Source organism: Paroedura picta, chromosome 3 (assembly GCF_049243985.1).
Source record: "Paroedura picta isolate Pp20150507F chromosome 3, Ppicta_v3.0, whole genome shotgun sequence".
NCBI lineage: Eukaryota > Metazoa > Chordata > Lepidosauria > Squamata > Gekkonidae > Paroedura > Paroedura picta.
Window position 1 is genome coordinate 3,518,603 of NC_135371.1, and position 16,075 is coordinate 3,534,677.

At 49.3% G+C, this 16,075-nt stretch overlaps 1 protein-coding gene across 1 annotated transcript in view; it reads right to left on the minus strand.

The window, feature by feature from the left end:
• Nucleotides 1-1,484: 1,484 nt before the first annotated feature.
• Nucleotides 1,485-16,075, minus strand: part of LOC143834176 (uncharacterized) — a 32,600-nt gene continuing 18,009 nt past the window's right edge. The window contains exon 6 of the mRNA XM_077330778.1: nt 1,485-8,865. Within this exon, the coding sequence (XP_077186893.1) occupies nt 6,965-8,865 (1,901 nt within the window). The 3' untranslated portion in view covers nt 1,485-6,964. The remainder of the gene's footprint in view (nt 8,866-16,075) is intronic.

Sequence of the window (16,075 nt, forward strand, 5' to 3'; positions counted from 1 at the left end):
GACTATGGATTCAAAATCCTCGTGCTTGTGAGTTTGGAGCATTAGAGATACCTGTGTTATATACTTTGACTAGCATCAAAGCCCATTATAAAAATGGGCTTTGAAAGGGGGCCAAGGGGTCAGGGGAAGCCCCCTCCCTGTGGCTTGCTCCCCACGGCAGTGTCCCATTGTCTTGCTGGGGACAATGTTGATGCCGTTTGTTGTCAATGGTGTTTCATCAGACAGGAGGGAGGTGAGTAGCGGGGTACCTCAGGGTAATGATCTAGATGAGGGGGTAGAGGGACTACTCATCAAGTTTGCAGATGACACCAAATTGGGAGGACTGGCTGGACTGGGAAGGGAGGGGGGTTGTGTCTGGCCTCAACAGCACAGCTTGTCCTCATCCCAGGAGGCTTGTGAATCAAGGATGCAGCCTGGTCAGACGATGCTCACAGCACAAGGAGTGCGGATATCCCTCGCCCTCAGCTGGGCTATTTCCTCACAAGATTTCTTTTTGGCTGGGGGGAATGCTTTACCAGTTTTCTTCATGGCAGAAACAGGTTTCTTTTTATATACTCTCCAAAAAGTCTTGTGGTGGTTCACAACAACACAGAAGGGGAATCACCAAGAAGGCCCTGCTTTGTGTAGTTATTTTCTGAGCTTTTCTGAACCTCCAACACTTGGCTTTTGAAGACCCTCAGCTGTAGAGTGGGTGTGGCACACGGGTTTAGAGCAGTGAACTCTCTTCTGGGGACTTGGGGTTCATTCCCCACAGCTTGACGTTCAGACAACTGGGTGACCTTAGGCTAGTCACAGTTCTCTTAGAGCTGTTCTTGCAGAACAGTTCTCTTGGAGCTCCCTCAGCACCCGCCCCCACCTTACATGGTGTCTGTTGTGGGAGAGGAAGGAAAAGGTGCATCTAAGCTGCTTTGAGGTCCCATCTGGTGGGGAAAAGCAGGGCATTCAAAAAGCAGCTCTTCTTCTACACGGATGTTTCTCCCTTCTATGGATTCTCCGAAGGACATGGAAATCTGGTCTGTGCCTCAAGCTCTTGCCACCAACGGATTATTTAGGAGGTTCCTCCCTTGTGGGGACTCCTCCGGGATTCCACATCTGTAATTACAGAGCTCATCTGCAATTTCTTCCTGTGAGATCGATTGGAGGGCTTGAAATGTGGCTGAAGTTCCTTCCGCCAGCCAAGAACTTTTAGCATTTCTTCCTAGTTAGGGTTTATTTTCTGGGGAGATGCAAACATTCTGCAAGAGTTTATAGAGGAGGAATGCTTTATGGAGTCTGTTGTCTTTCAGAAAGATTGAAATAAGAGGAAAGCTCTCTTCATGCACTAAGCAGTTCCATAGTTTCTCCTCTGTGTGTTCTTAGACGCTGCCGAAGAGTTCCATGCTGGCCCTTCTATCTCTACCATCTCTTCGCTGGCCCTTCAAAAGGATTTCCCTCCGTCTGGGCTCTCTAATGCTCTAAAAGAATGCTCTTTCCACACACCGAGCTCTCAGAGTACCTTTATTGGCATAACAATGATTTTAAAAAGATAAAATGGTACAGCCAAACAGCGCAACCAAACAACATTCACAATCCCCAGCAACACGCAAATGTTACAAGGTGGCCATATCGCGATCCGCGGTCCACAGTGGGCTCACAGAGGTCCGCTCTTAGCCGGAACGGGGTTCAGATTTAAGCAATTCAACCTTTGTATTGTTAACAATACCTTGGCTACTTCTCGGACCATCTCCGGATCACTTTCACCCCGGATTTCATGCATGGTGTCCTTCTCGTCTACACGAGGACATTTCTATTTTCTCCAGTATTTACCTAGTGATTTTTGCAACTGGAGAAATCTAGGGCACCCCATCAATAGGTGATATAAAGTGTCAGGTACACCACAGCCTCTTGTGGCCAGAGTAGTAAGGCAGCAGACATGCAGTCTGAAAGCTCTTGGGGGTAAACGGTAATGACTGGGGAAGGCACTGGCAAGGCTACCCTGTATTGAGTCTGCCATGAAAACGCTAGAGGGCGTCACCCCAAGGGTCCCGGACATGACCCGGTGCTTGTACAGGGGATACCTTGACCTTTACACCACAGCCCATGAAGACACAACCAGTCCAATGCCCTGCAGTTCCCCTAGGATCTTCTTATTTGCAGCCTCCAAAAAAAAGGGGTAGCCTAGGAGATTGAAGGAGTTTGGTGCTGCATGAAAGTGTATTTTGACCCAGTATCTAAATACGTTTACCCAGGCTCTAGTTTCAAGAGTTTGTTAGCCAAGCTCTGCTACAAGGGTGACATTTGCCACACAATTTGGTACATTCAGCAGTTTTCTAAAAAACGACTGTTGGCTTTCTAACTTACTGTTGAATGCAGCAATCCATATAGGAACTCTGTATAAAATTTGTGGAATGATTTTGGCTTTATACATTCTTAGAGCAGCTAGGATATTTTTGTTTCCCTTCTGGTGGAAGAACTTTACTGGCAATGCTATTTGTCCCTTAACGGCTTTCATGACTTTTTCTCTATGGTTTACCCGTTTACTATTAAAGCTTAGAATAGTCCCTAAATATTTGAAGTGGTTTGCCTGTTGTATTTGTTGCCAGTGGTACCTATAGCGGGTTTTAGCAAAAACTAAAATCTTACTTTTATCATAGTTTATTATGAGCTTATTTTCAAGACAGTAACCAATAAATGTTCTTAAATATCGAAGCAGGCCCACTCGTGTTCTTGATAAGATTACTGTATCATCCACATATAGCAGTAATGGCGTTGGCCTTTTCCTTACAAGAGGGGGGTGTCCATTTACTTCTTTAAAGTGACCAGCTTAACTTGCTTAACTCCAAAATGTATGGGTTTTTCTGCCGTGAGTTTCCCATCTATTGTATATTTGACAAAAGTTATTGCTATAGAGATTCTTAATCAAAAAGAGTAACATTTGATCCATTTTAAATTTTCTCAGTAATATTGTCAAGCATTGACCGGTCCCCGGTGATAAAAAGCTTGGGGCCCACTGATTTACGGGATGCTAGGGGGTTTTACCCCCTTCAACGATCGCTGCCTTGTTGTGGCAAGGGGGCTTGCGTAGTTCAGTGAAGCTATGAGCTATACCGTGCAGGGCCACCCAAGACGGACAGGTCATAGCTGAGAGCTCTGACAAAAGGTGATCCACTGGAGAAGGAAATGGCAAACCACTCCAGTATCTTTGCCATGAAAACCCTATGGACAGTTCCAAAAGGCAAAACGATATGACGCCGGAAGATGAGCCCCTCAGGTCGGAAGGTGTCCAATATGCTACTGGGGATGAGCAGACGGCTAGTACGAGTAGCGCCAGAATGAATGAAGTGGCTGGGCCAAAGTCGAAAGGACGCTCAGTTGTGGAAGTAACCGGTGGCGAAAAGACAGTCCGATGCTGTGAACATTTTTATTCCATAGGAACCTGGAATGTCAGATCCATGAATCAAGGCAAGCTGGACGTGGTCAAACAAGAAATGACAAGACTGAACATCGACATTTTAGGAATCAGTGAACTAATATGGACAGGAATGGGTGAATTTAATTCAGATAACCATCAGGTATACTACTGTGGACAAGAATCTCGCAGAAGAAATGGAGTAGCCTTCATAATCAATAAGAGAGTAGGAAAAGCAGTCTTGGGATACAATCCCCAAAATGACAGAATGATCTCAGTTCGAATCCAAGGCAAACCATTCAACATCACAGTGATCCAGGTCTATGCCCCAACCACTGCTGCTGAAGAGGATGAAGTTGATCAGTTCTATGAAGCCCTACAACACCTTCTAGAAGCAACGCCAAAAATGATGTGCTTATCATCATGGGGGATTGGAATGCTAGAGTAGGAAGCCAAAAGATAACCGGGATAACAGGCAAGTTTGGCCTTGGAGCACAAAATGAAGCAGGGCACAGGCTGGTAGAGTTTTGTCAAGAGAATACATTGGTCATAGCAAACACTCTTTTCCAACAACCCAAGAGACGACTTTACACATGGACATCACCAGACGGTCAACACAGAAATCAGATTGACTATGTGCTCTGCAGCCAAAGATGGAAAAGTTCTATACAGTCAATAAAAACAAGACCAGGAGCTGATTGTGGTTCAGATCATGAGCTTCTTGTTGCAAAATTTAGGCTTAAATTGAAGAAAGTAGGGAAAAGCACTAGGCCACTCAGGTATGAACTAAATCATATCCCTGACGAATATACAGTAGAGGTGACAAATAGATTTAAGGAATTAGATCTGATAGACAGAGTGCCTGAAGAACTATGGACGGAGCTTCGCAACATTGTACAAGAGGTAGCAACTAAAACCATCCCAAAGAAAAAGAAATGCAAGAAATCAAAATGGCTGTCTGAGGAAGCTTTACAAATAGCTAAGGAGAGAAGGGAAGTGAAAGGCAAGGGAGAAAGAGAAAGATACACCCAATTGAATGCAGAATTCCAGAGAAAAGCTAGAAGAGAAAAATGCCTTCTTTAATGAACAGTACAAACAAATAGAAGAAAACAATAGAAAGGGGAGGACCAGAGATCTTTTCAAGAAAATTGGAGATATGAAGAGAACGTTTCATGCAAAGATGGGTATGATAAGGGACCAAAATGGTAGGGACCTCACAGAAGCAGAAGAGATTAAACAAAGGTGGCAAAATTATACAGAAGAACTATACAAGAGCGAGCTTAACATCCCTGATGACCACAATGGGGTAGTTACTGACCTGGAGCCAGACATCCTGGAATGTGAAGTCAAACGGGCCTTAGGAAGTCTGAGCAACAATAAAGCTAGTGGTGGTGACAGCATTCCAGTTGAACTATTCAAAATCTTAAAGGACGATGCAGTAAAAGTGCTACACTCAATAAGCCAGCAAATTTGGAAAACTCAACAATGGCCACAGGATTGGAAAAGGTCAGTTTACATTCCAATCCCAAAGAAGGGCAATGCCAAAGAATGTTCAAACTACCGCACCATTGCACTCATTTCTCATGCTAGCAAAGTTATGCTCAAAATCCTACAAGCTAAGCTCCAGCAATATGTGGACCGAGAACTTCCAGAAGTACAGGCAGGATTTCGAAGAGGTAGAGGAACTAGTGATCAAATTGCCAACATACGCTGGATCATGGAGAAAGCTAGGGAGTTCCAGAAGAACATCTACTTCTGCTTCATTGACTATGCTAAAGCCTTTGATTGTGTGGAGCACAACTAATTGTGAAGGAGGAGAATGCAAAAGTTGGCTTGAAACTCAACATCAAGAAAACAAAGATCATGGCATCCGGCCCTCTCAATTCCTGGCGAATAGATGGGGAAGAAATGGAGATAGTGAGAGATTTTATTTTCCTGGGCTCCAAGATCACTGCAGCAAAGAAATTAAAAGACGCTTGCTCCTGGGGAGGAAAGCTATGGCAAATCTAGACAGCATCCTAAAAAGCAGAGACATTACCCTGCCAACAAAAGTGCATTTAGGCAAGGCTATGGTATTCCCAGTTGCAATGTATGGCTGAGAAAGTTGGACCATAAGGAAGGCCGAGCGTCAAAGAATTGAGGCTTTTGAACTCTGGTGCTGGAGAACACTCTTGCGAGTCCCTTGGACTGCAGGGAGAACAAACCGGTCAGTCTTAGAGGAGATCAGCCCTGACTGCTCTTTAGAAGGCCATATCCTGAAGATGAAACTCAAATACTTTGGCCACCTCATGAGAAGGAAGGACTTCCTGGAGAAGAGCCTAATGCTGGGAGCGATCGAGGGCAAAAGAAGAAGGGGACGACAGAGAATGAGGTGGATGGATGGAGTCACTGAAGCAGTAGGTGCAACCTTAAATGGACTCCGGGGAATGGTAGAGGACAGGAAGGCCTGGAGGATCATTGTCCATGGGGTCGCGATGGGTCGGACACGACTTTGCACATAACAACAACAAAGGGTTTTTTAATAATTTCAGAATCTCATCTGGTTCTACTTTGTGAGGGAGATCTGGCTGCGACATCTGTCACCCCATTGATCGCAAGGGTAGATTCAGCTGATCTGGCTGGCTAGGCGGGTGTCTCCTACCTCCCTAACGCTCCATGTGCGTCCATCCTGAAGCTGCCGCTCGGTGGAACAGGACGACCATCCCAGATAGAAGGAGCGTACCGTTCTTCGGTCAAGGGCATACGATAGCTGCGCTCCCCTTCTAGAACCTCCAAACAAGCTCAACGAGCTCCCAAAATGTTTCTTCCATGTTAGTCTCTACTCTGGTTCGGCCTCCCATGGAGTCCTGTGTTCAGTTTTGGGCACCGCAGTTGAAGAGGGATGTTGACAAACTGGAGGGGGTCCAGAGGAGGGCAACTAAGATGGTGAGGGCTTTGGAGACCAAGACGTAGGAGGAAAAACAGGGGGAGCTTGATCTGTTTAGCCTGGGGAGGAGACAACTGAGAGGGGATCTGATAACCATCTTCAAGTATTTAAAAGGCTGCCATGTGGAGGATGGAGCAGAGTTGTTCTCTCTTGCCCCGGAGGGACGGACCAGAAGTTCCTGACAGTCAGAGCGGTTTCTCAGTGGAACAGGCTTCCTCTGGAGGTGGTGGACTCTCCATCTTTGCAAACACAGGCTGGAAACCCATCTGATGGAGTGGCTGATTTTGTGAAGGTTCACGGGGGTAGCAGGATCTAGTGAATGAGCGATACGGTTGTGATTGTCCTGCATAGTACAGAGAGTTGTACTAGATGTCCCAAGAGGTACCAACTCTATTATTCTATGTTTCTATAGGCCTTAGGCTCTGCTGAAGATGGCGATCGAAGCTGAATCTCTCTCCAAACTTAGTGTTAGGGTTAGGGTTAGGGTTAGGATTCAAATGGCTTCTCCCCTGTATAGGTTTTCAATGGAGTTGAAGACGATTACTCTGATAGAATCTATTTCCACACTGTGAGCGTTCAAAAGGCTTCTTCACTGTGTAAGTTCTCTGAGACGGAAATTCTGAATAACCTTTTTTCCAGGCACCAAATATTTAATAGACTTTTCCCGTGTGGGTTTTCAGGTGGCACTTAAGATAGCGGCTGTGAATGAATCTCTTTCCACACTCTGAGCATTCAAAAGGCTTCTCCCCTGTGTGGGTTCTCCGATGTTGTTGAAGACCGCTGCTCTGATGGAATCTCCTTCCACACTCTGAGCATTCAAAAGGCTTCTCCCCTGTGTGGGTTTTCACGTGGCGTTGAAGATTGCTGTTGCAAGTGAATCTCCTTCCACACTCTGAGCATTCAAAAGGCTTCTCCCCTGTGTGGGTTTTCCGATGGTATTGAAGACCGCTCCTGTGATGGAATCTCCTTCCACACTCCGAGCATTCAAAAGGCTTCTCCCCTGTGTGGGTTTTCACGTGGCGTTGAAGATTGCTGTTGCAAGTGAATCTCCTTCCACACTCTGAGCATTCAAAAGGCTTCTCCCCTGTGTGGGTTTTCCGATGGTATTGAAGACTGTTGGTGTAACGGAATCTCTTTCCACAGTCTGAGCATTCGAAAGGCTTCTCCCCGGTGTGGGTTTTCAGATGGTACTGAAGGGAGATGCAGTAAATGAATCTCTTCCCACACTCTGAGCATTCAAAAGGCTTCTCCCCTGTGTGGGATTTCAGATGTTGTTGAAGATGGCTGTTGCTAGTGAATCTCTTTCCACACTCTGAGCATTCAAAAGGCTTCTCCCCTGTGTGGGTTCTCAGATGGGACTGAAGACCATAACAATAAAGGAATCTCTTTCCACACTCTGAGCATTCAAAAGGCTTCTCCCCTGTGTGGGTTCTCAGATGGGACTGAAGACCATAACAATAAAGGAATCTCTTTCCACACTCTGAGCATTCAAAAGGCTTCTCGCCTGTATGAGTTTTCAGATGTTGTTGAAGATTCGTGTTGCTAGTGAATCTCTTTCCACACTTTGAGCATTCAAAAGGCTTCTCCCCTGTGTGGGTTCTCAGATGGTACTGAAGACCATAACAATAAAGGAATCTCTTTCCACACTCTGAGCATTCAAAAGGCTTCTCGCCTGTATGAGTTTTCAGATGTTGTTGAAGATTCCTGTTGCTAGTGAATCTCTTTCCACACTTTGAGCATTCAAAAGGCTTCTCCCCTGTGTGGGTTCTCAGATGGTACAGAAGACCATGACTATAAAGGAATCTCTTTCCACACTCTGAGCATTCAAAAGGCTTCTCCCCTGTATGGGTTTTCAGATGTTGTTGAAGACTGCTGCTCCGATGGAATCTCCTTCCACACTCCGAGCATTCAAAAGGCTTCTCCCCTGTATGGGTTTTCAGATGTTGTTGAAGACTGCTGCTCTGATGGAATCTCCTTCCACACTCCGAGCATTCAAAAGGCTTCTCTGTGTGTGTTTTCAGGTGGCATTGAAGATTTATGTTGCTAGTGTATCTCTTTCCACACTCTGAGCATTCAAAAGGCTTCTCCCCTGTGTGGGTTTTCCTATGTTGTTGAAGACCGCTGCTCTGATGGAATCTCCTTCCACACTCAGAGCATTCAAAAGGCTTCTCCCCTGTGTGGGTTCTCACGTGGCGTTGAAGATTGCTGTTGCAAGGGAATCTCCTTCCACACTCTGAGCATTCAAAAGGCTTCTCCCCTGTATGGGTTATCCGATGGTATTGAAGACTGTTGGTGTGACGGAATCTCTTTCCACATTCTGAGCATTCGAAAGGCTTCTCCCCGGTGTGGGTTTTCAGATGGTATTGAAGACTGTTGGTGTGACGGAATCTCTTTCCACAGTCTGAGCATTCGAAAGGCTTCTCCCCGGTGTGGGTTTTCAGATGGCATTTAAGACTGCCACTCTGAGTGAATCTCTTTCCACACTCTGAGCATTCAAAAGGCTTCTCCCCTGTGTGGGTTTTGCGATGGTATTGAAGAGCGCTGTTTTGACATAATCTGTTTCCACACTCTGAACTTTTAAAAGTTTTCTTCCCATTGTGTTTTATTTGGTGTACAAGAAGCTGGGATCTATTTCTGAAGTACTTTATACTTTGAATCGGTTTATTTGAATTCATTATACTGTGCTTTGGAAAACGTACATTACATTTTCTTCTACTTTGCTTCTCACCCATAGGGACACCTGTCTTTGCCTTAGGCCTGTCTTGGATCCTGACGTTTTCTTTTAAGTCTTCAATGTTAATTCTTCCTGTCATTTGCTCTCCGTTCCCCTGATCCTCCACTGCTGGAATAAACAGAGAGATCCTGTTAGCACCCAAGGGGGCTGGTCAGGTCCAAAGGCATCTATCTGGCTATATCAGGAAAGAACTGATGGCCCTTCGGCCTCATCCAGCTTGGCTGACCTTAACTACCCCCCACCTTTCCCAAAACTGCTAGCATTTAAGACTCCCTCACTCCCTCAAGAGCCACACCTGAGGTCTTCCTCTGGAGTTTCTGAGCCTCGAGATCTGAAATGTTGCTCAGAAGGGAAGCAGAGATCCCCTATGGCTATTCCTCGCCCCTTCCCTTGACAAGATTGGGAAGAAACCTCACTCTGAGCCCCTTCCTTTGGGCATTCCCTTGAGGAACTCTGCAGCCTTCCCTTGGGTGCAATGCCACTCTCCTTCCCCCCCACAGCCTCTCTGGAACATCTCGCCTCCTTTGCAGAAAGAGAGGGAGGGTGTGGGGGGGGGGGGGAGAAGGAACGGCACAGGGCCTGAGCGAACTCCCTCTCTGCCTCCTAAAAGATTCTGAAGATTTGTAAATCAGGGAAAGACTTCACCTTTGTCAGAATCATTAACTTCGAACTGGTCTGTTCCTATTTCCAACACCGCAAAGAAGGGGCTATTTTTAGCATTTGTTTCTCTCTAATCTCCCAGGTGAGTCTTAAACCTAAGTAAAGAATATTGATTAAAGGCAGGATAATTATTTATCGGGTGGGTTCATAGGAACCAAGGCCAAGGACAGCTGGGAGCAGGTAGGTGTTTTAGTGGCAAATCACTTTGAGCCTCATTTAATTGCTTGTACCTGCTGCCTTCCCCTTTAACAAGGGCTCCTGGCAGCTTACAATATTGCCTCTCAGAAGCTGCCCTGAGGGAGGGTGCAGTCAAGAAGGGCTGAATTCTGGTTTCTGCCTGTGCCGTTTCTCCCTGGAATCTCCCTGGCATCTCAGGGGAAAAGGAGGACTATAAATAAATCACAGTACATAACCAAGTAAAAAGAAATAGATAAAAATTCTTCTGGAAGGAAGGAAGCAAGATCCAGATCAGAGCCCACAATCCCTATCAGGATAAGGGGAATGGATTGGAGAAGCAAACCTCCCTCGTTCCCCCAGGGGATAACGTGACCATTGACCTGCTCTCCCTTGGAGGTGTCAGCATCTGAGACTTCCTCTAGAATCAGAATGTACTCATTGGTTGACAGTAAGTACCAGTCATGTCTCCAAAAGGGAGGGGGATTAGGAGGGTGCTGACAGCCCCTGGAAAATGCCATACAGGACCCCTTATTGGACCCCCTGAGCCTTCAGAGTTTAAAGCTTTAATCCGGGTACAGTCCAGAAGGAAGACATGATGACTTTACCTAGATGATACGCCTTGAAATTTCCCTGCTTCAACATGAGGAATATTTTGATGTAGGGAAAATTAAGCTACAGCAGGAGTATTCATCCTGCCATGATAATCTAATACCAAGTATTTCACGGATTAGACAGAACCGTTAGCATGCCTGGTTTTTCTGTTCCTGGCCTGCAGAAACTGTGCTGTTTAGTGATGACTTATATTTTCCATGAATGGAAGTCTACGTGGCTTGTGTGCATTCTCCCCATGAGCCTGCTGTAGTGGGGGCTGCTCAGGGGCTGGGGGACCCAGATTGTGTCCTTCTCAGGATCCCTTCCCAGTCACAGGCAAGGTGGACCTTGGTGACCCCCAAGACGGTGGAAGGGTGCGTGGTAAACGCTGGCAACAGAGTCGTAAGGATCTGGTCCCTTCCACAGTCTTCTTCCGGGTTCCCTCTCTCTTCCCTCTGGCCAGAGCACCTTCTCTAGCTGGGCGGATGGCTCCGACCCTGGCCTCAGTTGCCCCTGGGCAAGAGCAGACCCAGGAAGCTGCCTTCGGCTGGATCCAACCCCTGGTCCCTTGGAGTCAGTCTGGCCTGCTCAGTCCACCATCGGATCTCGAGGGTCTCCGGCAGGGGCCTTTCCCTTCAACACCTACCTGACCCTTTTGGGGATTGAACCTGCGGCCTTCTGCATGCCAGGAAGAGGCACTGCCAGGGAGCAGGAGCCCCCCCCCCCCCCTCCAAGTACTGAGACCAAAGTCAAAGTGGTGTATTTCTCTTAAATATATAAACATGTCACAAGAATGGAGGCAATTTGAGCTTTGGAATCTGCAAGAGATCCTTACCCAGAAAGGCCACGCTCTCCCAGTTCTCCAGCATGACTTCCCTGTGCAGAGCTCTCTGGCCCGGATCCAGCAGGGCCCACTCTGCCTCGGTGAAGGAGACGTATACGTCCTCAAAGGAGAAGGGAGGCTGAAAGGAAAAGCAGATTTCCCTGCACACCAGGCAGAGATGGCACAAGGGGAGGGAAGGCAGAGGATGCCCAGTTTGGCATGGGCAAAGGGAACGGCATTCAGAGGATCTCTCCCCCGGACCTCTGGGACAGATGCAGGAGCAAGAGGTCCTTGAGAAAGGAGGCTGGGCCCGGCCTGTCTCCTGCTCGTCCCTCCTACCTGGACTGGGTGGGTTGCAGCCCTTTCCACATCTTTGGACAGACGACAGCTCAGCAGAACCTCTCCACTGCCTGCATGTGAGACAAAGGAAGAAGGAAGGGGGTTTGATTTTGTGTTCCCTGCCTCAAATACCCCCTTTCCCTCTGTACACCTAACAAAAATGTTAAGACTTTTTACTGAATTCTGGGAGAGGCAGAATAGAAGAACCTTTCAGTTTCACGGATTAAAAACGCTTCCAACGTATTTGAGACTTCAATGAGATCTGAGTCTGGTCTGGGGGGAAGGAAAGTGGAGGCTGGAACTGATGTCGCATGAAATGACACCGTCACATTAGACCCAGACGTGACTGGAGCACATCTGGACACTCAAGGATAATGGGAAAGTGTCAAAATCATGTACCCACAAGCTTTTGCCCTGTCTTTTTATCTACCTTTGGTCTTTATACATTTGTGTATAATTGAATATAGGAGTTAAAGTAGCCTGCAGCAATAGCTTGCATAGAGTACACAGAGTGTTCAGGTGGACTGGAGGGGCCATAAATGTGTCAGTCTTAGCAACAATTCAGAGGTACCGAGTTCATTAAACTTTCAACAAGGAGATTTTCTTCACCAAGTCTTTTTTTGGGGAGTGATCGACTGGACTACCAGAGTGAGTTTTAAGAATGTCAGAAACCATAGGAAATTCATGACGGCGATTTCAGCCAGAGGCATCTCAGTTAGTGGGCACTGAGTGATGCAAATCAACTCTCTGTTGGATGAAGAAACATTTAATTATTTTCCGGACTTGAACTTTGCACCTCTCAGGTTCACAATGTGCCCCAATCACATCCAGGCATGAGGAGTCCTTACCACAGGAGAGGGCATCTTCAGCACACTCCACGGTCTGTGCCCTCTGCCCTTGCTCCAGGCGAGCTCCTTCCTCCTCAGCAAAAGTACCTTCTGTCTTCACAGCCTGCGCTCTCTGCCCTTCCTCAGAAGGAGCTCCTTCCGCCTCAGAGATTGTAGCTTCTATCTTCAGGGATTGACCCAACATCTGAAAAGGCAGAAGGGAGCGGGGTAAGAGATGGCATGGAGGAGACCAAGGGATGGGTCCTTTGAATCCCACCAGGAATTTGGGGGTGATCTTTGACAAATCCCTCTCAATAGAGGCTCAGAGGATAAAGGTAACCCAACAGGTATTTTTCAATCTGCAAACGACAAAGCTACTAGTGCCCTTCCCGGCACCAGAAGCCCTTGCCACAGTGATCCACGTGACAATCACCTCCAGGCTGGACTACTGCAACTTGCTCTACGCAGGGCTACCCTTGAACCTGACACGGAAACTGCAGGTGGTGCAAAATGCAGTTGCCCACGAGGCCCTTAGTTGACCGATCCTGACAGCTGTATTGCCCAATTGATACGTACAATGGAGAACACCCCTACTAGCCATGGCCCCCCGGAATGTCAATGGGAAAAGAACCTGGCTGGAATCACTTTTGTCTAGTTCTTCCCAAACCTTTCCTGGCTAGATAATACGGGCCATTAAATAGACTTAGGCAGAGAATCTATGGCCCCATTCCTCGGATTCCCAGCCATAGATAAGTTTTCATCTCTCCCGGATATGCTCAGCCTTGTTCCCACCTGAGGAGGATCCCAGCCTTGATCTTTTCCAGGATCCCAGAACACTCCCCCTTGCCTTACTTCCGAGGAGACCGTCTCAGGCTTCAGCTGCAGGGCTTTCCCCAGGGGTTGCCTCTCCTGCTAGAAGCAAGCCTTGCCTCTTCCACCCCCGTGTGGCTCAGCCTCTCCAGCAAGGGCTCTGTGAATCCAACTCTTTCAGTGCTGCAGACCAGTGAAAAAGGCCTCCTGTCCTCTCTGGGAGCTCCTCCAGCCAGGCTGGCATCAGCCACGCCTTGTGCGGCTCAATGGGTCTCCTCTGGAGTAGCACTGGGAAAGGAGCCTGAAGCTGAGTCCGGCCTCCCAAGGCCTCCATCTCGCAGGAGGACTCCAAAACGCACTTGGGGGAGGGGGCTGGGCACGGCAGGATGAGGCTCCGCTTTAAATGGGCTGTCTGTGGCCCCGAGGAGGGAAAAAGCAGCAGAACTACCAAGGCAAGATTTTGGCAGGAAAGAGACAGAGCCCGGACCCCAAGGAAGGAGGACAAATAGGGAGACAACCCTCCCCCCCAAAAAAAACACACACACAAACACATTTTGAGTGATTCTTCTGTCTGTAATGATGGGATTAATAACATAGTTGTAAAGTAGGCTGTTAAATATCTGTTTTGGATGATGACCGCTTGGACAAACGTCTGGCAGGGAACCTTTAGGACGAGGCCAGAGCTCCTTGCTTGAATTAAACCTACCTGGAGAACAGCCTCTCACCTGGTCCACCTGCCTCCTCTCCTCCGCCTGGCTCAGGAGGAAGCCTTCGGCCAGGGCCACCGCCTGGGAGCTGCTCTCCGGCCCGCATCCTCTCACCCAGCCCTGCATCTCCTGGGGCTGGAGGGCCAGGAACTGCTCCAGGATCACCCGGTCCAGGATCTGCTGCTTGGTGTGCCTCTCCGGCTCCAGCCAGCGGTTGCAGAGTCCGTGGAGCCGGCTGCAAACCTCTCGGGGCCCCTCGGCCTCCTGGTAGCGGAAGTGCCGGAAGCATCGGCTGTGCACATCTGAGGCCACAGTGGCTGGATGCAGCATCTCTGGCCCAGCCCTTTCCCAGAATTCCACACCACTCCCAGCTAGGACAGGAGAAGGGCCTTGGCTTGCAGTCTGGTCACTCCCAGTTCTTCCTGGGTCCTCTTCTGCCATCTCCTTCCCTTCTCTTGGGCCACCTGGGACTGTGAAGAGACCCCAATATTCCCCAGGCTACGAGGAGAGGCTTCTCATGGGGGGGCGCAGAGAGACAAAGGGCTCTGGGGCAAGAATAAAAAATACACCAGTCAACATCACAATGTTTCAACTGCCCTGGTGGATCAGGACTAAAACACTCCTTATGGGTTGTAAATCAATCTAACATCATTTTGCCATATCTCCAACTGATTTCGAGGATGCCTCTTTAGATTTTAGGTAATATTTCACATCTTTTTTTTTCTGATTTTTTAAAGGATTTTGACTGGTTGGTTCCATCCATCAGGGGGCTAATTCTTAAGTTAAAGCGGAGCCCCCCAAGGAAAAGAGGAACGGGAGACCCCTTAAGCACTCCGGGCACCTCTTCCCCTGCACTGAAGGGTCCACCAAGAGCTCTGTCCGAGCGCCCAGCGGAGGGAGGGGGGGGGCAGGCAGGGGCCTCTGTGCAAAAGGAGCCCCTGAGATCCGGAGAGGGAGGCTGGCAGGCCTTGGTTGAGCTTTGGCTCAGCCATCTGGAGGCCCAGGGACGCTTCCTCGTGTGTAGCTGAGAGGGAATCCCTCTGCCTCCCGCCTGAGCCAGGATGTTAAAGGGAAGAAGGACAGCCAATAAGCACAAGACCCCGGAAGGCTGCAGGGCTTCCTCCTCCCAAGGGGAGCCAATCCTGGCAAAGAGCATCTCGGAGGGAAGGCCTCCCAACGCCCAGAAGGCAGCTCTGTGCTCTGCTGCCTCCCCCTTGGCCGCCCCTGAACCCAGGCCTGCTCTGCGGGGCCCTCGTGCGGCTCCCCATTGCATTGTAGGCAGGGTGTGCGTGGTGTGTGTGGTGTGTGTGTCCCTCTCTCACCTGCCCTCCTTCCCCCCAAATAACCCGGGCAGGAGGGGGAACTGGGCCTCGGGGTGGGGCTGCCTCTGCCCAGCGAGCTGAGAGTTCAGGAAGAGCTGCGTTTTGCTGCCCCGTTTTTCAGGGGCTGAAGGAGCCGCGAGGCGTCCTTCTCCAACCATGGAGCAGGAGGAGGGGGGGCGCTCGTGGTCTCGCCTGCACCTGCCCCCAACAACCACCCTGCGAGGCAGGCCAGGCGAAGACAGGGGTTTGCCCCCCCCCCCGTTCCCAGGGCCTCCGCGCCCCCCACCCGCAACGACGGACTTGCCTGGAAGCCCCGCCGGGTCCGGACTCCTGGGCGCCTCTGGCGGACCTGGAGCTCCCCCTCATCCGGTTTGGCCGCCGGAAATGATGTCCCCCCACCCCCGCCCAGCAGAAGAGCCGCTCTGGCCAGATCCTCCCTCCCCTTAACCCTCTCAAGGCCGGACCCACCTGCAGGGCCGGAGGCTGCGGCTCAATGGGGCTCCTCGGGAGCCATTAAGGCCAGCTGCAGACCGGCCTCCCGGGGCCGCGGGGAGCGGGGCCACCTTCAGTCCTCCTAGGCGGTGCCTTTGCTCCCAGGATCTCCCGGCCGGGCCTGGAGGTCTCCCGGAATGGCAGCTCGTCTCCGCCCGCCCCGGCCAGTCCCCCTGGAGGAAAACGGGCTCCTCCGGGAAGTCTCCTTAACCCGCGGGGTCCCAGTAAGAGTTGTCCTGAGGCTCCTTTGCAGTTCTATATTGTTGCTGCCACATGTGT